This window comes from Grampus griseus, assembly GCF_964374135.1.
Source record: "Grampus griseus genome assembly, chromosome: 4".
NCBI lineage: Eukaryota > Metazoa > Chordata > Mammalia > Artiodactyla > Delphinidae > Grampus > Grampus griseus.
This window is the reverse complement of record NC_138997.1, coordinates 46,392,267-46,418,051: the sequence shown is the minus strand read 5'-3', so window position 1 is coordinate 46,418,051 and position 25,785 is coordinate 46,392,267. Positions and strand designations below refer to the sequence as shown.

The 25,785-nt window shown below is 35.4% G+C and overlaps 1 protein-coding gene across 3 annotated transcripts in view; it reads left to right on the top strand.

Annotated features, from left to right (window-relative positions):
- The window catches only part of USO1 (USO1 vesicle transport factor), a 92,445-nt gene that overhangs the window by 22,951 nt on the left and 43,709 nt on the right, over positions 1-25,785 (top strand). For all 3 annotated transcript variants that reach the window (XM_082652655.1, XM_082652654.1, XM_082652656.1), the window contains 6 exons: positions 4,453-4,539; positions 4,617-4,681; positions 11,675-11,751; positions 24,002-24,102; positions 24,846-24,948; positions 25,144-25,199. In XM_082652655.1, coding sequence (XP_082508781.1) covers positions 4,453-4,539; positions 4,617-4,681; positions 11,675-11,751; positions 24,002-24,102; positions 24,846-24,948; positions 25,144-25,199 — 489 coding nt within the window. The remainder of the gene's footprint in view (positions 1-4,452; positions 4,540-4,616; positions 4,682-11,674; positions 11,752-24,001; positions 24,103-24,845; positions 24,949-25,143; positions 25,200-25,785) is intronic.

Genomic DNA, 25,785 nt, shown 5'->3' with positions numbered 1-25,785 from the left:
AAATTCAAAACCGATTTTTGATAAAAACTCTACAGAAAGTGGGCACAGAGGGAACACACCTCAACATAATAAAGGCCATATACGGCAGACACACAGCAAACATCATTCTCAGTGGTGAAATTTTTTTTTTTTTTTTTTTTTTTTTTTGCGGTACACAGGCCTCTCACTGTTGTGGCCTCTCCCGTTGCAGAGCACAGGCTCAGGACGCGCACGCTCAGCGGCCATGGCTCACGGGCCCAGCCGTTCTGCGGCATCTGGGATCTTCCTGTACCGGGGCACGAACCCGTGTCCCCTGCATCAGCAGGCGGACTCTCAACCACTGCACCACCAGGGAAACCCTCACTGGTGAAAATCGGAAAGCATTTCCTCTAACATCAGGATCAAGACAAGGATGTCCCCTCTCACCACTATTATTCAACTTAGTTCGAAGTCTTAGCCACGGCAATCAGAGAAGAAAAAGAAATAAAAGGAATACAAACTGGGAAAAAAGTAAAACTGTCACTGTTTGCAGATGACATGATACTATACATAGAGAATCCTAAAAATGCCACCAGAAAACTACTAGAGCTAATCAGTGAATTTGGTAAATTTGCAGGATACAAAATTAGTGCACAGAAATTTCTTGCATTCCTATACACTAATGATGAAAAATCTGAAAGAGACATTAGGAAACACTCCCATTTACCACTGCAACAAAAAGAATAAAATACCTAGGAATAAACCTACCTAGGGAGACAAAAGACCTGTATGCAGAAAACTGTAAGACACTGATGAAAGAAATTAAAGATGATACCAACAGATCAAGAGATATACCATATTCTTGGATTGGAAGAATCAATATTGTGAAAATGACTATACTACCCAAAGCAATCTACAGATTCAATGCAATTCCTATCAAATTACCAATGGCATTTTTTAGGGAACTAGAACAAAAAATCTTAAGATTTGTATGGAGACACAAAAGACTCCGAATTGCCAAAGCAGTCTTGAGGGAAAAAAACGGAGCTGGAGGAATCAGACTCCCTGACTTCAGACTATACTACAAAGCTACAGTAATCGACAATATGGTACTGGCACAAAAACAGAAATATAGATAAATGGAACAGGATAGGAAGCCCAGAGATAAACGCATGCACCTACGGTCAACTAATCTATGACAAAGGAGGCAAGGATATACAATGGAGAAAAGACAGCCTCTTCAATAAGTGGTTCTGGGAAAACTGGACAGCTACATTTAAAAGAATGAAATTAGAACACTCCCTAACACCATACACAAAAATAAACTCAAAATGGATTCGGGACCTAAGTGTAAGACTGGACACTATAAAACTCTTAGAGGAAAACATAGGAAGAACAGTCTTTGACATAAATCACAGCAAGATCTTTTTTGATCCACCTCCTAGCGTAATGGAAATAAAAACAAAAATAAACAAATGAGACCTAATGAAACTTCAAAGCTTTTGCACAGCAAAGGAAACCGTAAACAAGACGAAAAGACAACCCTCAGAATGGGAGAAAATATTTGCAAACGAATCAACGGACAAAGGATTAATCTCCAAAATATATAAACAGCTCATGCACCTCAATATTAAAGAAACAAACAACCGTATCCAAAAATGGGCAGAAGACCTAAATAGACCTTCTCCAAAGAAGACATACCGATGGCCAAGAAGCACATGAAAAGTTGCTCAACATCACTAATTACTAGAGAAATGCAAATCAAAACTACAATGACGTATCACCTCACACCAGTTAGAATGGGCATCATCAGAAAATCTGTAAACAACAAATGTTGAAGAGGGTGTGGAGGAAAGGGAACCCTCTTGCACTGTTGGTGGGAATGTAAATTGATACAGCCACTATGGAGAACAGTATGGTGGTTCCTTAAAAAACTAAAAATAAAATTACCATGTGATCCAGCAATCCCACTACTGGGCATATACTCAGAGAACCATAATTCAAAAAGACACATGCACCCCAATGTTCACTGTAGCACTATTTACAATAGCCAGGTCATGGAAGCAACCTAAATGCCCGTTCACAGATGAATGGATAAAGAAGTTGTGGTGCATATATACAGTGGAATATTACTCAGCCATAAAAAGGAACGAAATTGGGTCATTTGTTGAGACGTGGATGGATCTAGAGACTGTCATACAGAGTGAAGTAAGTCAGAAAGAGAAAAACAAATATCGTCTATTAACGCATGTATGTGGAACGTAGAAAAATGGTACAGATGAACCGGTTTGCAGGGCAGATGTTGAGACACAGGTGTGGGGAACAAACGTATGGATACCAAGGGGGGGAAAGCCGCGGGGGGGGGATGGTGATGGTGATGGTGGTGTGCTGAATTGGGCGATTGGGATTGACATGTATACACTGATGTGTATAAAATTGATGAGTAATAAGAACCTGCTGTATAAAAAAATAAAATTAAAAAATTAAAAACAAATGATGTACAAGACCCAAGTAGAAGAAATTATACTCATACTCAGGAAAACTCTTTTTGGCTTGAGAAATTCTTTTTAAGCTGAGAGTTCTGAGATTTATCTCTTCTCAGGAGATATTTATGTAGTTTTTTTCATGGTAAAAAAAAATTGTAGTAGAAAAACTATCAACCAGTTATTTAATAAAGCGAAAACTTTATTATTTTCATTTTGGAAAGTCAATATAATTACTATGAAGTAAATACAATTTAAGGTAGGAATAATTTCAAAATGTGAGTAGGTAGAATGAATTAAATCAAAACGTAAAGCTAAGCTGGGTTGACATACTGCATTTGCAGTATGAAGAAATTCAAATCAGCATAGTAAAGACTTCTAGAAATCCTGCAGTGCAGAAACATATTTAATTTTTTTTTAAATAAATTTATTTATTTATTTTTGGCTGCGATGGGTCTTCGTCAGTGCGTGCTGGCTTGCGGGGGCTACTCTTCGCTGCAGTGCGCGGGCTTTTCATTGCAGTGGCTTCTCTTGTGGCGGAGCATGGGCTCTAGGTGCGCGGGCTTCAGTAGTTGTGGCACACGGGCTTAGCTGCTCTGCGGCATGTGGGATCTTCCCGGACCAGGGCTCGAACCTTTGTCCCCTGCATTGGCAGGTGGATTCTTAACCACTGCGCCACCAGGGAAGCCCAACATATTTAATTTTGTATAACCTTGTGTTTCCTACTGGTTCTGTGATCATAGGAAGTCTGTTGATATCTTCTGGGACACTGGAAGTCTATAGAACATAATTTGGAAAACACTATATGTATTTAAGCCATTAATTTCAATACATAGGATGCAAAAGTTTGTGCTATGCCAAACTCATATTTATAGAATCTTACTAAGAACTCTCATTAAGGAATAAATAATAATAAAATAGTAACAAACTGTTAGAGCTGTAAAGCACCTGAGTATAGTGGTTTTAAAAACCGTTCTTTATCAGATGTTTTCCAAGTATTTTCATCTATTCTGTGGCTTGTCTTTTCATTCTCTTAACACTGTCTCTTGAAGAACAGGAGTGATGAAGTCCAAACTACCATGTTTTTCTTTTATCAATTATACTCTTAGTATGTGTCTGAGAAAACTTTGCCTACTTTAAAGTCACGAGGATTTTCTCTAGTGCTTTCTTCTAGAAGGTTTTATAGTTTTTAGTTTCCAAATTCTTTTTTAATGCAATTTTACATACACATACAGTTTGGTACTTTTACTACAGTGGACTCACAATTTACGTATAGTTTTACCATTTGCTCTTTTTTCCCCACTATTTATTAAATCACAGTATTTTCATGTCAGTACAGTTAATTTTTTTGAGTAGCTGCATAGTATTTAACTGAAGAATGTACCACAATTTATTTAGTTTTTCTTCTCTTGATGGACAGTTGTTTCCAATTTTTTCCTATCGTAAATAATGCTCCAAGGTTTATTTTAAAGTTCAGTTCAAGTTTTAATTCCTGCAAATTTATTAAAAGCTTGGAACATTTCACCCTTCTAAATTTTGAGGCACACTTTAAATTTTTGATAAACAGTTCTGACTTTTCTCGTTCAAATATATAGTGGAAACGTTAGGGTGAAGTTATGATGGAAACAATCGTTATTTTAATTTTTTTTTGTTAACTTCCCATCATATACCGTAACCCTAATGGATTATGCAACCCTCTTGGTTCAAACAGCTGTAATAGATATGTTTAGAAAGCTCTGGTTCTACTAATTTCTCCTAATTCCTCAATTTATATGACTTACTTTATTTGACTTCTCTTACACCACTTCCATTTTTCAAGTCTCTGTGAAAAATCTGTTTGATCTCTGTAACAAGATTATACTACTACCTAGTTATTTTGATTTGTGAAAAGACTATTTCCATGACATCCCATTTATTGATTTTTTTCCAAATGTATAAATTTGGGGGGAAATTTCATGTTTCCTTTTTGTTCTTTTTATTCTATTAATGCTATTTCATTTTTCCCTGACAGATTCAAAAGCTTTGTGATAGAGTAGCTTCATCTACTTTACTGGATGATCGAAGAAATGCTGTGCGTGCTCTCAAATCATTATCTAAGGTCTGTAACACTTTATCAGTTATTAGGTTTATTAAGTTGGATATTAGTTACTTAAATAACATTTTTCTTTTGTGCAGAAATATCGCTTGGAAGTGGGTATTCAAGCTATGGAACATCTTATCCATGTTTTACAAACGGATCGGTATGTCTCTACTTAATGATTTTTCTCCCTAATTTTTTTTGAAATTTTAATTAATTTGTTTTACAGTCACTATTCCAGAAATGATTGACATGTTAAGGCTATTAAGTTTTTACTTTCAGTTGTCATTTCAGTAAACAGTTATTGGATACTAGGTGCAAACCACTGTGCTAATTAAGCATTAGGACAGACATAATCTCAACCTTCAGGGGTTGAAAGTTTTCCATTATATAAAAATATAATGAAATTACTGCTAATTAAAGGCTTAAAATTTGGAGTTTGAATTGACCAAATGAATGTGTTGATTTTCATTCAGATATACTATAATGTACTGTTCTATAATATAATATGAATATTATGGTATATCAATTATCCAGACTTTGTTTTTGGGGGGAGAGAAATAAACTGTACTAATAGAATGATGTCTTAAGGGAAAAATCACTCAGCGTAATTTTTGCTCTTTCAGTTTGTCTTTAAGAGAGTATCTGCCTCTTTGGTTTTAATTAACAACTATACATGAATAACTTTCAAATCTTACCCCTAGTTAATAAATATATCCTAAAGCTTTAGCTGTTCAACAGACTTCTCTACCATATCAAGAGCTCTCAGAGGTATCTTAAATTATAAATGTTCAAAAGTTAATTTGTCTCTAGTTGTCCTACTCCTATTCCACACATCCCCCCTACCCACCCAATCTACTTCAACTGCCTTTTGACCCAAGTTCATCCCAGTTAGCACCTTTCCATTAAAACAGGAAACTGGAGGATTTGTGCTGAACTTATCCCTCTCCTTTACGCATTATGCCCATCCAGACAAAAAAGAAGCTGGAATCCGTGAATTTTCTTGATTTCCATTGTTGGTCTTAGTTCTGGCTCTCAATATTAATCACTTAAGCCATTTACATAGCCGCTGTATTAGTTATCTATTGCTGCATAACATATTACCTCAAAACTTACTGGCTCAAAATAACAAATATTAATGTCACAGTTTCTGTGGATCAGGAATTCAGAAGTGGCTTAGCTAGGTGGTCTGGCTCAGGGTCTCTCATGAGGTTGCATGCAGGATGTCAGCCAGGAGTACAGTTATCTGAAGGCCTGACTGGGGCTGGAGTATCTGATTCCAAGATGGCTCACTAACACTGCTGTTGGCAAGAGGCCTCAGTACCTCACCTTGTTGCTCTCTCTGTAGGGCTGCTTGAGCATCCTCATGATATGGGAACTGGCTTCTCCCAGAGCAGGTGATCCTAGAGAGAGAACAAAGCCACAATGCCTTGTAGGACTTAGTCTCAGAAGTCACATATCATCAATCCCATCACATTTTATTAGAAGCAAGTAAATAAAGACAGCCTACACTTAAAAAGAGGAGAATTAGGGTCCACCTTTTGAAAGGAGCTGTATCAAAGAGGGTTTTTTGACATATTTTAAAACCACCACGGGCTTCCCTGGTGGCACAGTGGTTAAGAATCCGCCTGCCAATGCAGGGGACACGGGTTCAAGCCCTGGTCTGGGAAGATCCCACACGCCGCGGAGCAGCTGGGCCCGTGAGCCACAACTACTGAGCCTGCGCGTCTGGTGCCTGTGCTCCGCAACAAGAGAGGCCACGATAGTGAGAGGCCCGTGCACCGCGATGAAGAGTGGCCCCCGCTCCCAGCGACTAGAGCAATCCCTTGCACAGAAACGAAGACCCAACACAGCCAAAAATAAATAAATAAATAAATTTAAAAAAGAAAAAAAACACCACCACCTCAAACTGTATTCTTTGCCTCTGATCTCTTTGTCCTTCCATTCATTTCAAGAATTTCATTTCATTTACATTTCTGTCTGAAATGTAAATCTTCTATCACTCACCTATTTAATGTATTTCACAGCTCCGTGCAGTGTGAAGTCCAAGTTCCTCAAAGCAAAGCATATAAGCTTTTTAAAGATCAAGATGCTGCTTGTCTAACCTCATAACCCCTTTTTAAATTATATTTCAGCAATGCCCAGCTGCTTGTTCATACCAATTAGAACCTTTTCTATCCTCCTCAGTGTGACCCACATTGGCTACCTTTCATATCCAACTAATTCTAATGTGTTTGAATAAATCCACTGGATATGTCGGGACTCTCTGTTTTATTAACACCAGAGTGGGCAACTGCAGTAGGCAGAGTAATGGTTCCCCCAAAGATATTTATATGCTATCAGCACAACCTATGAATGTTACCTTAGATGGCAAAGGGACTTTGAAGATATGATTAGGTTATGGATTTTGAGATAGGGGAGATTATGTTGGGTTATCCAAGTGGGCCCAGTATAATCCTGAGGCTTCTTAAAACTAGAAGAGGAATGCAGAAGAGGAGGTCAGAATGAGGTGATATGAGAAGATCTCAACCTGTCTTTGCTGGCTTTAAAGATGAAAGGAGGCCTCTAGAACTGGAAAAGGCAAGGAAATGGATTCTCCCCTTAAAGCCATCAGAAAGGAAGGCAGCCCTGGTGAGACCTTGATTTTAGTCCAGTGAGACCCATTTCAGACCTCTGACTTCCAGAACAGTAAGGTACTATATTTGTATTATATAAGCCACTGAGTTTGTGGTAATTTATTACAGCATCAGTAGAAAACTAATAAAATAACCCAAGTTAGTTACCTGCTTTAAACAGTATTCCAAGTTATGACAAAATGGGCCTTAGGTCAAAAAAACTTCAGTGTGATTATTATACATACATATAATTTTTCTTTTTTTTATTTCATGTGTCTTTATGTATACATTTTCTCACTGAGTCTTATAAAGTTGGTAATGAAACGACTAACATCTTGATATGGAAAACAGAATCTACCTCTATGTAAAGTGGCCCTTATTGTCATTTTTAGTGCACAGTAGAAAATAAATGTGTAGATACTCTTGATATAAAGGTTAAGAAATATATTTTTTAAAACATTTATAGCACATTTACTATGTGCCAGGCACCATGTTTAGAAATAAGGTATACCATATAGCCTGGTGAATGTGTGAACTAATAATTGATCACGTTAGAGGCTGATGGGTGTTTTATTATGACCCTTAGGCAACAAACAAAGCCAAACTTCTCTGAGCCTTCTTGTGTTTCATTCCTTCTCTTGTGCTAAATTCCCTTTCCATTTGCTTCCAATACTTATCTGTTATCTTCTGTTCTCAAAATGTTCTGTGAGTGTTTTCTTAACTTCATTGATTGCAAAGGTCTATATTCTGCAGCCATCTCTTTCCACTTCTCATCTTCATTACTCTTTTATGCTTCTGCTCTTGGCCTAACTAACACTCTCAGAATCCTTCAGCTGAATCCCCTTCATGCCTGGCTACATCACAGAGAGTTGCGTTCCCTTTCTTGGCCTGGCTTGAAACTCTCCATCTGTCCATGGGTCTGCTTCTCTTATAGCCATCTTGAGGAGAGACTGCTAGTTCTCCCAAGTCCCACACTCAGGGCCTGAAAGTTGTCTGATGGAAACTGTTTCCAAACCATGACACCTCAGTAGTTTTTTGTTGTTTTTTTTTAAGTGTACATTTCAATGGTTTTAGTATATTCACAAAGTTGTGCAACTATCACCGCTATCTAATTCTAGAACATTTTCATCACTTCAAAAGAAATCCAGTATCCATTAGTTGTCATTGCCTATTCCCTCCTCCCGCAGTGCCTAGCAGCCACCAATCTCCTTTGTGTCTATACAAATTTGACTGTTTTGGACATTTCATGTAAATGGAATCATACAATGTGTGGCTTTTATGTCTGTCTGCTTCCACTTAGCATAATATTTCAAGGTCCATCCGTGTTATAACATGTATTAGTATTTCATCCCTTTTCTGTCTGAATAATATTCCATTGTATGGATATACCATTTTTGTTTATCCATTCTTCTGTTGACAGACATTTGGGATATTTCTGTTTATTGGCTGTTATGAATAACGTTATTATGAACATTTGTGTACTAGTTTTTGTGTGAACATATGTTTTATACAAAGGAATGCAATTGTTGAGTCATGTGGTTTAACTTTTTAAGAAATTGCCAAACTCTTGCATGGAGGCTGCACCATTTTATATCTTCATCTGAAGTGTATAAAGGTCCAATTTCTCCTCACCAACACTTGTTATTGTCCCTTTTTTAAAATGGCCATCCTAGTGGGTGAACTTGGCATCTTATTTTGGTTTTGATTTGTATTTACCTAATGACTAATGATGTTGAGTATCTTTTCATGTACTTATTTACCATTTGTGTATCTTTTTAATTTTTTTAATTATTATTTTTGGCCCCGAGGCATGTGGGATCTTAGGTCCCTGACCAGGGATTTAACCCGGGCCGCCTGCAGTGGAAGCGTGTAATCTTAACCACTGGACCACCGAGAAAGTCCCCTTGTATATCTTTTTTAGAGAAATGTCTAAGTCTTTTGCCTGCTATTAATTTGGTTACTTGTCTTTTTATTATTCAATTGTATGTATACATTCTGGATACAAGTCCCTTAACATGATTTGCAAATATTTTTTTTCCCATTCTTTGGGTCGTCAAAGGACACTTTTTTTTCTTTTAATTTATTTATTGTATTTTTTTTTTTTTTTTTTTTTTTGGCTGCGATGGGTCTTCGTTGCTGCACGAAGGCTTTAGTTGCGACGAGTGGGGGCTACTCTTCATTACGGTGCACAGGCTTATTGCGGTGGCTTCTCTTTGTTTCGGAGCATGGGCTCTAGGCGTGCAGGCTTCAGTAGTTGTGCACAGACTTAGTTGCTCTGCCACATGTGGGATCTTCCTGGACCAGGGCTCAGACCCGTGTCCCCTGCATTGGCAGGTGGATTCTTAACCACTGCGCCACCAGGGAAGCCCCAAAGGACATTTTCTTGATAGTGTCCTTTGAAGGACAAAAGTTTTTAATTTTGACAAAATGCAGTTTATCTGTTTTATCTTTTCTTGCTTATGCTTTTGGTGTCAAATCTAAGAAACCATTGCCTAATCTAATGCTTTGAATATTTGTACCTGTGTTTTCTTCTAAGAGTTTTATAGCTTTAGCTCTTACATTTAGATCTTATATCCCATTTTGAGTTAATTTTTGTATATGGTGTGAAGTAGGGGTCCAGCTTCAGTTTTTTGCATGTGGATATCTAGTTGTCCTAGCACCATTTGTTCAAGAGACTCTTCTTTCCTCATTGAATGGTCTTTGCATCCTTGCCAAAAATCAATTGAAATAAATGTTAGACTTCACTTTTAGGCTCTCTATTCTGTTGATCTCTATGTCTATTCTTATGCCAGTGCCACAGTCTTGATTACTATAATTTTGCGGTAAGTTTTGAAATCAGAAAATGTGAGTCCTTCAACTTTGTTTTTGAAGATTATTTTGGCTATTCTGGATACACTGAATTCCCATACAGATTTTATGATCAGCTGGCAGCTGGGATTTTTATAGGGATTGTGTGAATCTGTAAATCAAGTTGGGGTATATTACCATGTTAACAGCATTACATCTTCCTATTCATGAACACAGATTATCTTTTCATTTATTTGAATTTTAGGTAATTTCTTTCAACAGTGTTTTGTAGTTTTCAGTCTTGTACTTTAGTAAAATTTATTCCAAAGTATTTAAATCTTTTTTATGTTATTTAAATGGAATTGTTCTTTTAATTTTATTTTCTGATTGTTTATTGCTAGTATACAGAAATACAACTGATTTTTTTTTTATATATTGAGCATATGTCCTTCAATTTTGCTGAATTTGTTTACTAGTTCTAATAGGTTTTTAGTGGATTCCTTAGGATTTTCTCTGTACAAGATCATGTCATCTGGGAATAGGTGTAGTTTTAGTTCTTCCTTTCCAATCTGTATGCCTTTTATTTCCTTTTCTTGCCTAATTGCTCGAGCTAGAACCTCAGGTTCAATGTTGGATAGAAGTGGCTGGAAGAGACATCATTATCTTGTTCTTCATCTTAGGGGTAAAGCATTTAGTCTTTCACCATTACATATGTTAGTTGTTGGATTTTCATTTTCAGGAAGTTCCCTTCTGTTCCTACTTTCTCAATAGTCTCTTAAAAGATGTCCCTCAAAATTTCTCAAAAACAAGAATGATAAATAATAATAATTCAAAAGACCCACTTCATTTGAGATTTATATCCTCTGGTTCTGACCCCTTTTGTCCCTCATCTTTGCTTTCACTCCTAGCCACTTCTTCATATTCACTGAATCTTTCTGACCTGTATCTCACTCTTGCTTTTCACTCTAAATGCCATCATCCTCCATCATGCTTTCAAAATTTGTCTGTTTATCAACAACTAAAAAATCTTATACTTCCTGAAACAAAAGAGAAAAGAAAAAAAAAAAAATCTTACACTTCCTGATATTATAAATAGTACATGTTTACCATAAGTTTTTTTTTTTTAGAAAATAAGATATAAATCAGGGAAACAAATTCTAGAGGTCCAACTAGAGATAACACTGTTATGTTTATATAAACATATATATGTTATATAAAGATTATATATATTATAAAGCATATTTGTAAACATACACACAGACTTATAAAATTACCTGGCTTGTACTAATTTTGCTGGTTTTAAAGTTGGGTTTATTTTACAAATTTATTTATAAGGTTTTCTTAAAATGTATATAGACACATGAATGTATATATATTTTTTTTGCTAGATTTGATCATTGTGCACATTAATTGTTAATATTCAGTTTTTTCCTACTGGCACTAAATCAAGGGTGTTTTAATTACCATGTCATTAAACATTCTTTAAAAATACATTGTATAATTGCTATAGGTATGGATTTACCACACTTTTTAAAAAAATTATTGGACATTTAGATTGCTTCTAATTTTTCACTATTATACATAAAAATGAACATTTATACATCTTTACAGTTTGCACTCTGATATTTTCTTAGGGTAGGTTTTCAGAAATGGGATTAATGTTTCCTACAGTCTTGTTAAATAAGAGTATAAAATGGTCATAACAGCTATACTCTAACTAGCAGTGTATAAGTATAATAATTTCTTTCTTCCAGTTCGGATTCTGAAATAATAGGTTATGCTTTGGACACACTGTATAATATAATATCTAATGATGAAGAAGAAGAAGTAGGTAAGTTTCTTTTATTGTGTTCTCTGTACATAAAATCAACTGGATTGTGCCAATTTTGCTGGTTTAAGGTTGAGTTTATTTTATAAATTTATTTATAAGGATTTTTTCTTTTTTTCTTCTTTTTTTCTTCTTTTTTTGTTTTTCATCAGTAAAGGGAAGACATTGGCTTAGTTCCAGAAAAATATCTTTAAGATGATTGCTTTGTATGTGATTTGGAGATGGAATTACATTCTTCTTTTTCAAAAATTATTTTTCCCTCTCTTTGTATTGATTTTAGTTGAGCAGAATGAATATTAGTATTCTCTAGATTAAATAATCATTTTTGGCTATTGATTAAAAATCAAACTATTTTATTTATATGTTACCTGGTGAGCAGTATGAAGTTAGAGGGTTTTTCCTGATATATACTTAAACTTTTCACATAAGACTTATGTTAACTTATAAAGAGCAGCAATTTTTTAAATTTAGAAGGTTTTGTTTCGTTTTGTTTTGGTCACACCACGCAGCTTCCAGGATCTGTTCCCAGACCTGGGACTGAACCCAGGGCACAGCCGTGAAAGCCTGGAATCCTGACCACTAGGCCCACCAGGGAACTCCCAGCATGTGAAATACTTGACTGGAGGCCTATACATTTTGTTCCATTTATTGTAAAAACATGCACTGAGTAACATTTTACAGTGCTGTTGAAGAGTGCTTTCCTCATATCACATTGGCTGTTGTAGGAGGACACAGTGGGTCTTTCATTTTTCTAGACAATCAGAAGGGCAATATTCATGCATTTTATAAGTCTAATTTAGACGGAAGTTATAGGGTCTTCCAAAATCTGAGTAGACAAGGCATAAGGAAATGTAGATAGTATTGAGTTTGCACATATTTTATTGAAATAAAAGTAGAACAGAAATATATGTAGATATTAACTTCACAAAATACCAGTAGTAGGAACATTTGAAACTAGATTGTCCTGAATAGTCACAATTTCTTAGACTTGAATATCCTTTTTCTTAAATTTTTATTTCTCTGTGATATCTAGCTGACAATTTAACTTTATTAATTTCTTTAGTAGAAAATCTTTAGTAAACATAATTTGGTTCCCATGGAAAAAGAGGCTGTCAGTCACATGACAATACTTAAATACAGTACACGCAAGAACACACTTTGAAGGTAAAGATACTTATTTCTCCTAGTCATTTCTCAGATGAGAAAATTAGATACAATACACTTGTTAGAAAACATTAAAGAAAAAGACTCTTCTTAGTTGTTTCAGATGGAAAATTTAGCTCTTTTCTAGTTTGTAGTGATAATTTTTGTGTTTTAAAAAACTGTATAGCATCAATTAGGCAGTTTTCCTTTATTATAGATTTGCAATCTAATAATGTTTAAAGTTTAACTTTTTGCTTCTCTTAATGTATTTGGGCTCCTTATTTTTAATTCAACATCTAAAAATGATTCTTTGGATGAAACAGGATAAACGATTCTTTGGAGAAACTAGTAAAATCATTTCTTCTAGGAAAGATTAAAATATGAAGTTAGGGTAATAGCCTGAAAGAGTCAATTTTTTAAAATCTAGATATTGAGGAATATGGCCTTCAGTTCTGTTATTGATACTCTTTACTGCTTCATCAAAAGATAATTCTTAGCTGCCATAATGAACTTCATTTTAGAGTTCTTTACCTTGAGGATATTTTAATAACCCTTCAATTTATTGATAAATATGTCTCATAATCCTACATTTATAGCATATGCTGTATCTCTATTAGGATATCTCAGATTTGAGTAAAATGAGTATGAGTCTCTTCTTTCAAGAGATTATATTGTTTATTTGATGTTTTTAAGCTCTTATTTATTTTATTGTGAATACTATTACATAAGAAACTTTTTTTTATCACCCACTTTTTATTTATTTCTGTCTACCTTTTCAGATGATGTTGAAGGTAAAAGATTGCATTTAATATGCATGATGCTTTTAGGCATAATTTCTGATAATATAAAAGGACACTGTCAAGTGAGTTTCTTCTGGCTGGTACAAAAAGTCTTGAGATTTGTTTCACTATATATGAATTGCTTCATGAAAGAGGAATATTTGATAATCTTATATTACTATTTATTGTTTCTATGGCTACTAAATCTATTGTCCAGAACAGAAAATATTCTAGTGCATATTTTAACAAAATTAAACTTTTTCTCTGGTAGGACAATCTATTCGAATTACTTTTTATATACTTCCTGGGGAAAAAATTTTGAGGCAGTTTATTTAAAAATAAAAATAATATTTGAAAATGTATACATATATATGTATACATATAAATTTTACCTATATTCAATAAGAACTGGAAGGTATTCCAGTTCAGAGAATACTTGTATGTTGATATTGTCCCTTTAAAATAATGCATGCACAATAATGTCTGGTTACTGACATTTTTTATATTAATTTATAAAACTCACCAATACTGTCTTTCTTTTTTCTGGTGATCCTTTTCAAGTTCCATTTACTTTTAACATTATACTTCTTTTCCTCATAATTTAAGTAACCACATTTTATTTTGTTTTACCATTTTTCGTAAGATCCTTAACTTTTTAAAATGAGGAAGAAAAAATCCTTTTCTAAAGTAGGTTTAAAATGGTACATAACAAAATTGCCTATACCTAACAAGAAACTAACAAAGAAACTAACTTATTAAGCTGTATAGCATTACCTTTTGTGAAATTTGAACCCCTTGTTTGAAAGCAGATAATATTGAGCATTATGCCTTGACTCTTGTGACAGTGCTATTTCCTTGTTGAGTAGTACAGATCAGTAGCTGTTGTTTCTATTATTATTTCATCATATTTGTATAGAGCTTTAAATTTTACAGTGCTTTTATGTCAATTATCTTATTTGATCCTCATAGCAACCTGTGAGGTAGGTGACATTTTTCTTTTCTAAAAAGATGAGAAAATGAAAACCCTGTGATCATGTAAATTATATATATAGTATTGTCTAGTAAGTAGGGTAACAGGATTTTTTTTGATACATTTTTTTGTATTCCATAGATTTCTGATTTAATAAATTATGACCATTTTCTGACTAGATTCTTTATTAAATCTTATAATTTATATAACTAGTTTATACGATGCAGACAAATGTTAAAAAAAATAGGTGCACTTGTTTAACGAATTGACCACAGTGTAAAAGAAGGTTACTTGATATTCCCTCACTCTGAGATAGGACTACTTTTATTAGAATATCTCTTTCTATAAAGCCGTTTTGTCCTCCATAATATGGGTTATGAACTTGATATGGAGTGGAGTTCCAAAGAGAAGGTCCAGAATGTTTATTTTTTGTTTCTTTTTGCGGTATGCGGGCCTCTCACTTTTGTGGCCTCTCCTATTGCGGAGCACAGGCTCCGGACGTGCAGGCTCAGCGGCCATGGCTTACGGGCCTAGCCGCTCCAGGGCACGTGGGATCCTCCCGGACTGGGGCACAAACCCGCGTCCCCTGCATCGGCAGGCGGACCCTCAACCACTGCGCCACCAAGGAAGCCCCAGAATGTTTTTTAATATTGTTTATACCGCTGGAAAAAATACAACTAAATACATATGAAGAATAAATGTATATACAAATATTTAGTTAAAAGCCAGTTACATAAATAGGCCTGAAATGTTTCCAGAGGTATATAAGGACTTTTTAAAAAGCAGTCTTTAATTTCATGTACCTGTCATAGGTTTATTTTCACTATAATATCAAAGGGCCATTTTATTCTTAATTTTTCATTTATCTTACAGTAAAGGGACATTTACTTTTACAGGTTATGATAAGTATACCAAGTATCAGCTATATCATCCTATCAGCTATAGGATGTAAAAAATAGACTCAGCTCTAGAATTTTTAAAATATATTGGATGAGAAAGGATGGTTAATTGTCTCACACCTTTGCTTACATGTGAAATAGATATAATATTTCATGAATCTAGTTTTGGTTTACAACCTTTAGATGTAATTAATGTAGTAGTTTTAGCTTAATTTACTTCTACATCAAAATAGCTTTGTATGTTACTTTAGTTGCTTAGCAAAGCTTTGTAGGACTCTACATTAAAATTCAGAAGTGCTGTCTTAAGACTATAACTTAAAGGAAGTAGAGTATATCTCACTAACACTTTTTTAGTAGACAGTGTTAAACCAGAAGGAGCTGTAGCTTCCTGGAACTGGATCATGTTTTACTAGTTCAATTCAAAACATAGATCTTAATTATATACTGCTAAGCTATAGTATTTTATACAGTATAGCTACAGAATAAATTGAATGTACAGTATTACGTCTACTTCCTGCTAAGTTATTAGCATGTGCTCAATGCATACATTGAATTAAGCTTTTTCTTGGGTTAAACCTGTGTTCCTTAAAGTGTAGCACAAAAGACCTAGAGTTCTCTGTATTAAAAGGTGTCTATAGTTAAATAAATGTAACATAGTATATCCCGCTCTGAAACTTCACAAAATTTACATTCTTATAGTAAATACTGAGAATCCTGCAGTAAAGAAACCTGTTCAATTTTGTTTAATCCAGATACATTTTTACACCTGCACTTGCTTTCATGAGATACCTGTTAACGTGCCACACAATCCTGCATTTCGAGAAATGCTAACCAAGGCTTAAACCCACAGCTTAATTGTTTGTATTTATCCACATAAAAATATTTCAGCAGTTTTAAATATTTCATGGGAAGAATCCATCAAGTCTGTATATGGTTTTCCTCCCTTTCTTTCTTTATTTTTGGCTGCATTGGGTCTTTGTTGCTGTGTGCGGGCTTCTCATTGCGGTGGCTTCTCTTGTTGCGGAGCACGGGCTGTAGAGCACAGGCTCAGTAGTTGTGGCGCACGGGCTTAGTTGCTCCGCGGCATGTGGGATCTTCCCGGTCCAGGGCTCGAACCTGTGTCCTCTGTATCGGCAGGTGGATTCTTAACCACTGCACCACCAGGGAAGCCCTTCCTCCCTTCCTTTTAAGATTAACTTACAAGTCTTTGAATATTCTCCCAAATGTCAATGAATTTTATTTTGAGCTCTTCTCTAGAAGTCACAATCTTTGGGCCCAAGGGCGTTATCTGTCTTATAAGCAAGATTGGCCACTTAGTATTTTAAATAATAAATAAGTTCCTAATATTAAAAATTTGGAGGTTTTGCATCAGTTTTTAGATTTTAAACTTCTCTTTTTAAAAAATCTGAAGACTGGGCTTCCCTGGTGGCGCAGTGGTTGAGAGTCTGCCTGCCGATGCAGGGGACACGGGTTCGTGCCCCAGTCCGGGAGGATCCCACATGCCGCGGAGCAGCTGGGCCCGGGAGCCATGGCCGCTGAGCCTGCGCGTCCGGAGCCTGTGCTCCGCAACGGGAGAGGCCACAACAGTGAGAGGCCTGCGTAACACAAAAAAATTAAAAAAAAAAAAAAAATTAAAAAAAAAATCTGAAGACCGACAACACCTGGGCCTGCATTCTCCCACGGCAGAGTCAGCTGGAGCTGAGTAACTGCTGTTTTCCTTAGATCGGGCACGTGCTCTCCATCCTTTCTGTAGTCTTATACCTGGCCTGCTTCATTTACATACACTACTGTCTTGCCCCCTGTAGTTGAGTTTATATTCTCTACTGTATTCACACCACTCAAATAAAAACCATTGTAAAGTAAATTATATTTCAAAAGCATTTTATTAATTATATACCCAAGTGTTGTTTCATGCAATAAATATGAAAATATGCAAATGCAAAATAGCCCTACAAAGCATCGCAATTAGGTCATTGCATTGCTGGGATAGTAGTTTCTAGAGGGAAACAGTTCTAAGGTGGAGACAGTTAAGTTACTTGCCTTTTCAACATAGATTTCTCATGTATTTGGAGAGCTATTTTCACATATGTGGGCCACTTTTTGTAGTTTTCTTTATCTGCTTTTTTATCCATAGAATTTCATTAGAATTTGGCTAGGTATTTGTTCTTGGTACTATCCGCCACAGAGCCATGATTTGTTAGGGTTCCAGGGTAGGTAAAAACAAGGTAGGCTCATTAGCCCAGCGAATCTTGTGAAATTTTATTGGATACAGGGCATTTACCATACCATGGGAATCAGGGCTCTTATTCATAGCTGATTCCAAAGAGAGAGATTTTCAGGAGATTTTATTAGCTCCCAAATTTCCATATCTTTTCCAATTTGTCATCTCCCTTTCCATCATCATGTCACCTTGCAAATAAAATGGGAAGGGTGTGCACTCTTGCTACTTAACCAGTCTGATTTTTTTTTCCAACTCCATGGTAAATTCAACTTTGAGCATTGAAAACCACAGTGTACCATGCAAAATTTTACGTTCAGAGGTGTTTGAATAATTAGGGCACAGGATTTTGTCTGCTCCCAATGGAACAACAGGAAATCTTTTAAGCAGATCAATGATAGATATCGTCCCTTGAGTCCACCCTAGTTATGTTTGAGTATTAGACTTCCTTCTGATTAATATTAGACCTTTGTAGCATCAAGCCTTTGCCACCTTAACTTAATACCCTTGACATAATAATGGGGCAGTAACATGTAGATAGCTTTCAAGTGTACTTTTTTTCATCCCTTCATGCCCCCCTCTATCTGTTTTTCCTGAAATAATGGAAATATTTCAGTGGAAATAATGACTGCTTCCCTAAACAATTCTTCTGAAGCCACCATTAATCTAAAAAATTAAACTTGAAGGGCAAAAATTAATAGTTTACTAATGTTAAAAATCCAGGAAATTTATTTTTATTTGGCATCCAAACAACCATAAACTCAAGTAACTACTTATTTTGAGAGATTACATGCAACTTTTATGAGAAAGAGATATAAGGTAAAATGTCAATAACAGGATTTGCTTACAGACAAGCATGTTTCTAGGAATGTCATAGGATATACGTTTCTTTAAACATCTTTTGCATCTTGGTGATAATACTCATTAATAGTAACCTTACAAGAATCTCAAAATTTTTTTGAATCATCAAAAGAAGATTTATGTTCTGTATAATTTTAAAACTTGAGGGAATTCCCTGGTGGTCCAGTGGTTAGGACTCTGCACTTTCACTGCCGAGGGCCCACGTTTGATCCCTGATTGGGGAACTAAGATCCCACAAGCTGTGTGGCGCAGCCAAAAAAAACAAAACTTGATAATACATGTAGATGTATAGCATATAATAAATCTTAGGACTGTGGTTCTTAAGGGCAGTTTGACCCCTCCTGCCACCTAAAGGACATTTGTTAACGTCTGGAAATATTTTTGGTTGTCACAACTTGAGGATACGTAAGGGAGTGCAACTGGTATCTTGTGGGTAAAGGCCAGGGATGCTGCTAAACATCCTAAAATGCATAGGGAGTCTCTCACAACAATGTCATTGTCAATAGTGCCGAGGTTGAGAAATCCTGCTTTAGAGATGATGATGTTGCTGTTGTTAGTTGAGCACTTATTATTCACCAAGTACTGTGCTACATGATTTATCAATACTTATTTTGAATCCTCAAAGAAAACCCTGTGTAAAAGAAAATTGTTCCCATTTTACAATTAAGGAAACTGAAGCTTGATATATCTGGGCTATTTGCCCAAAATAATGTGACTAAATGGATGAATATGGGCTTAATTGGTCTGACTCAAAAGGCTTTGTGAGCTTCTTCCTTTTTACTGTATTGCCTCTCAAGAATGTATTTGACTACTCCATACCCTAGCCATTCTGTTCATAAACAAATTACTTTTGCCTGTGTTAGCAATTTGTCTTTTAGCAATTTCTCATTTCTCTTTCATGTTAAGTTCAGAGATAGTACTTGACAGTTAATTGCTCCTTTCTCTTTGAAACACTTTTTCACTCATTTCTCAGTCTCCACTGTCCCCTGATTTTCTTTCTGTCTGATGGCGCTACTTTATCTTTGTCTCCTTTGCTGTTTTCTTTCGTCTCCCCAGCCTCTTAACATTGGAACATTCCAGGGCACGGATTTCTTTCCTTCTCTATTCTCTCCTTTGGTGATCTCATCTAGGCTTGTGACTTCAAATATAGTCTGTATGCTTGCCTCTCAAATATATGTGTCCAACCCAGACCTCTCCACTGATGTCCATAATTGTATATTCAAATACTTACTTGATATCTCCAATTGGATTTCTTTTCCCCACACACAGCTTTATTGAATTATAATTGAAATATAATAAATGTACAGATGTACAATTTCATGAGTGCTGACATGTATAAACCCATGAAACCATCACCACCGCCACCAAAATAATGAACATATCCAAGTTTCCTTGTGCTTGTTTGTAATCCATTCCTCCTCCTTCTAGCCCCATCAATCATAGATCTGTGATCACTGTAGATTACTTTGCATTTTTCTAGAATTTTATGTAAATGAGATCATACAGTATATACTCTCTTTTTGGTTCTTTTGGTCTGGCTTCTTTCACCCAGCATAATTATTCTGAGTTTCATTCATGGTGTATATCAATAGGTTAGTTCCTTTTTATTGCTGAGTAGTATTGATATTTTGTTGTGTGAGTATATAACAATTTGTTAATCCATTCCCCTGTTGGTGGGCATTTGGCTTGTTTCCAAGTTTTTAGCTGTTACATTTGAAGCTTCGTACTATGTACAAGTCTTTTTGTGGACATGTATTTTCATTTCTCTTGAGTAAATGCCTAGGAATAGAATGGCTAAGTGATAGTAGGTGTATATTTAACTTTATAAGAAACTGCCAAACTGTTTTTCAAAGTAGTTGTACCATTTTACATTGCCACTGGTGGTGTATGAGAATTCTAGTTCCTCTACATCCTCTCCAATACTTGATATGGTCTGTTTTTTTAAATTTTAGGTGTTCTAGTAGGTGTGAAATAGTATCTCACGGTAGTTTTAATTTGTGTTTTCATAATGAATGATTATATTGAACTTTTTTTTTTTTTTGCGGTACGCGGGCCTCTCACTGTTGTGGCCTCTCCCGTTGCAGAGCACAGGCTCCGCCGCGCAGGCTCAGCGGCCATGGCTCACGGGCCCAGCCGCTCTGCTGCATGTGGGATCTTCCCGGACCGGGGCACGAACCCGTGTCCCCTGCATCGGCAGGCGGACTCCCAACCACTGCGCCACCAGGGAAGCCCTATATTGAACAATTTTTGATGTGATTATTTGCCATCCATATACCTTTTCATTCTTTGGTGAAGTGTTTATTCAAATCTTTTGTTCATTTTTTACTGGATTGTCTTCTTATACTTGAGTTGTAAGAGTTCTGTATACATTCTAGATATAAGTCCTTGTGATGTATATTTCACAAATACTTTCTCCCAGTCTGTGACTTGCCTTTTTATTTTCCTAACATTGTCTTTTGAAGAGCAAAATTTTTAAGTTTGATTAACTCCAGTTTATCAATTTTTTTCTTATATAATTTGGACCTTTTGTTTCCTACTTATGAAACCTTTGCCAAACCTAAAATCACTAAGATTTTCTCCTGTGTTTTCTTTTAAAAGTTTCATAGTTTTAACTCTCATGATTAGGTCTGTGAGCCAATGGGTCTATTTCTGGACTTCCTATTCTGTTGGTCTCTATGTCTGTCGTTTTGCCTACGTGACATGTGTTAGTTACCCCACCTTTATATCTTGAAATTATGTAGTGTAAGTCCTCCAACTTTGTTCTTTTTCAAAATTATTTTGGCTCTTTTTGGTCCTTTACGCTCCCATATCAATTTTAGAATCAATTTGTCAATTTCTACAGAAAAAACTTACTGAGATTTTGATTGGGAATCTGTTAAATCTACAGATTGATTTGGGGCAAACTGACATTTTAACAATACTGTGCCTTCTAATACAAGAACACAGTATATATATTATTTAAGTCTTCTTTAATTTCTCTCAGCACCATTTTGGAGTTTTCAAAGTAAATAGGTCTTATACATTTTTTATCAGATTTATCCCTAAGTCTTTAATACTTTTTGATGCTGTTTTAATTGGTGCTGTTTTTTAAATTTGAATTTCTAATTGTTCATCACCAGTATATAGAAATGCAATTAATTTTGTATATTGACCTTTGATTCCACTTAACTTTGCTAAATTCACTCTCTAGTAAGTTATTTGTAGATTCCATAGGATTTTCTACATAGACAAACATGTCATCTGTAAATACAGTTTTACTTCTTCCGTTCCAGTCTGTGTGCCTTTTATTCTTTTTCCTACCCTATGGCACTAAGATCTCCAGTACAATGTTGATTAGAATTGGTGAAAGTAGATATTCTTGCCTCTTTCCTCATCTTAAGTGGAAAGCATTCAATCTTTTACCATTAAGTTTGATGTTAGCTATGTTTTTTGTAGATGCCCTGTATCATCCAATCTTGTGACTTTAAATATCATTTTTATGTTTATCGTTCTAATGTATATGTCCAACCCAAACTTATCCACTGACAGCTGTGCTTGTGTTTATCCAACTGCTTACTTGATTGATATCTCCACTCAAATTTTTATATCTCAAACTTAACACATCCAAAACTAAACTTATGATTCTGTCTATACTCTCAACTTGCTTCTTCCAGTGTTTCCAATCTCAGTGAGTGGCAGTGCCATCCTTCCACTTCTTTAGGCTGAAACCTTAGAACCACCTTTCCTTTTTTTTCCCCCCTTCTCATACCCCTGTAAGGAATATGCCAACAAATCTTGTTCCTTCTATTTTCATAAGAATTGTAACCAGTGTCTAAGTCAGTTTCACCACTTACCTTGATTATTGTCTCCTAATCGCTCTCCTTATTATTTCCCTCTTTCCCTGACATCTTAGCACAGCCAGACTAGTCCTTTTAAAAGTAAAGTATTTTTTGTTTAAGTAATGTAGTTTTAAGGTTCAGAAACTGAATTCTTTTACTGATGCAAGAGATGATAAAAGAAATATTTCTTAGGGTTTCCGAAGGATAAACCTAGCATATTAATCAATATGTGAGAAATTAGGTTTTATTAATAACCCAGAACATTAAAATATTTCTTTTCTACTTTTGGTCTCTTCTTTTTTCTCTTTTCTCTACAAATAATTAGATGAGATTATCACTGTCACTGTCAGATTGTCTTGCTATTCTTGTCATCCGCTGGGTTTTTTCCATTTCTAAAGTATATTAATATTAAAATCTCACATTTAAAAAAGAACTATTTGAGAGCTAATAAATATGTTTGATCTTAACTGCCAACTCCTTTGGTTTATAGTCACTGCCTGGAGCAATATGTGGAAAAGGCTTAGCTATGTCTGGAATGGGTAAGGGGATGAGGAGTAGTGTATTTGCCATCTCTCAATTGCATTTATTAGAGTAGGCAGATTTTAAATGATAATTTGCTTTGGCAGTTGTTGCTTCAGTTTTTAGTGATCCTTTACATTTTTTAGACAAAGTACATTGAAACAACAAATAGCTTAAAGACTTTTTTTTTTTTTTTTTTTGCCGTACGCGGGCCTCTCACTGTTGGGGCCTCTCCCATTGCGGAGCACAGGCTCCGGATGCGCAGGCTCAGCGGCCGTGGCTCATGGGCCTAGCCGCTCCGCGGCATGTGGGATCCTCCCGGACCGGGGCACGAACCCGTGTCCCCTGCATCGGCAGGCGGACTCTCAACCACTGCACCACCAGGGAGGCCCCAGCTTAAAGACTTTTAAGTGTTAAGGACAAATATAAAATCTTTTAAAGAATAAGTGAAAACTTAAATGCAAATTCTGGTTTTATTGCCGAATAACTATAAGACATATATGTTGATTTGCTTGAAAAAGATACTGAAAAATCTGTAGATGATTGGTTTAATTTTAAAATTAAATTATTTAACATAGTAACAGAGTCAGCAAGGACTATATGTTCAGTAATGTTTGTGGGGGAGGAGCTTTTGAGGTATAATTTACATACATTAAAATTTATTCTTTGGGGTTGTATAGTCCTGTGTGTTGGGCAGATGTATACAGTAGTATAACCACTATCACATTTGAGATAGACTATTTCCATCACCCCAATAAATTCCCTTGTACTCGAGTTAGAAGTTTAACCGAAAAATAACCTTGAGAAAATGTGAAAATCTAAATATATTTTCTTTGAATATCATATTTAAACAATTAAAGAATAAAAATTTATTTAAATGACCTTGAAACTTATTTTAAGGATATGTCTTTCTAGCATAATTGTGGTATCACTTCCAGGCACACTGTTCCAAGAAAATTATCATTTCTGCTTAGCTTTTTCAACAAAAAGGATACTTTAAAATAACAAAGCATCATATTCAAATACTTTATCTTTGAATATTACAGAAGAAAACTCCACAAGACAGAGTGAGGATTTGGGAAGCCAGTTTACAGAAATTTTCATTAAGCAGCAAGAAAATGTCACTCTTCTGTTATCTTTATTAGAGGTAAGTAAAGAACCTTGCTATTTTTGTCATCTTAATAAGCTTGTTTTGTTGCCCTTTTGGGTGTTATTGAGGAAGCAACATATATAGATACCTTTTTTTAAAAAATAAATTTATTTATTTATTTATTTTTGGTATGTTGGGTCTTTGTTGCTGCACGCGGAAGCCTAGTTGTGGTGAGCGGGGGCTACTCTTTGTTGCAGTGCACAGACTTCTTGTTGCAGAGCACGGGCTCTAGGCACGCAGGCTTCCGTAGTTGTGGCTCATGGGCTCTGGAGCGCAGGCTCAGTACTTGTGGCGCACGGGCTTAGTTGTTCCGCGGCATGTGGGATCTTCCTGGACCAGGGCTTGAACCTGTGTCCCCTACATTGGCAGGTGGATTCTTAACCACTGCACCACCAGGGAAGCCCCTATATACCTTTTCAAGATAGTGAAATTTGTTGTGTCATTACAAGAGATTCACACGTGTGTTTTAAGAACTGTGTAGTCTCTTAGAATACTGTCTGCTTCTTATTTCCATTTTTACAAAGTACTGTTATATCTAGTCAACAACAGTTTAATCAGTTTGATCAATTTATATTAACTCATTTCTTTTTATTGCTTTTTATTTCTTAAGTTAATTTTTTAAAGTTTGACAAACTCTTTTTTTGTTTGTTTATAGTTTTTGGTACCATTCTGCTAGTTGAAAAGTTTTGCTTGAAAATGTGAATTACAAATGTTAAATATTTTAAATTCCTATATTGTAGGAGTTTGATTTCCACGTCCGCTGGCCTGGTGTGAAACTTCTTACTTCTCTTTTAAAACAACTAGGGCCTCAAGTGCAGCAAATTATTTTAGTCAGTCCTATGGGTAAGTGACTCATCTTCCTTATATTATTTTGATTTAAAAGTGAGGATCATAAAAAACAAAAACAAACAAAGTAAAATTGAGGATCATTCCTACGGGGGGGGGACTGAAATGATGTGTTAATAAATTGTTTATAATTTGAATCACTATTTGTGTTTTTGATCTGCCAGTGTTTTTCACATGGTTATATGTTTCTAGGTGTTTCAAGGTTGATGGACTTATTAGCGGATTCCAGGGAAGTTATACGTAATGATGTAAGTCAAGTTTGAAGAAAAGTCTAAGAATATGCTGCTTTTTTTCTCTTTTTGCAAATGAAATCTTTGTTGACCCTTATTCAGAGTCATAGAAGTTAGATTTGGAAAGTTGGGGTAATGGTTTAGACCTTTTTAAGTTATATACAAGGCCACATTTTTTCTTTGTTTCCAACCTACTCAGTATTTTGGCTTAGACAAATGACTTTGCTATTCAAATTTATGCCTTCCACAAGTTTAGGATTTCTTCCATCCTTTTCTGAAAGGTTGTACTGACACCAAATTCTACCTCCAAAAAGAGCAGAGGAAACACCCCTAGATATTGAACTGCATAAACTTAACAAAGTGTAACATTTGGAACCATCACCCTTAGTTGATTGAATACATATTTCAAAGGATTTTCCTTGTAATCTCTATTTAACTATAGAGCGTGATTTGCTTTGGAGTTAATTTTTCATTCTGATTTAATATTTGCATATACATTTGAGTATTTTCTATTGATGAATATTGTTTTGTTGCTTGAACGTTCTTTTCTGTTGTTATCTACAACTTGATCAAAACCATAATACTTTAGATAGCAATTGGAAAA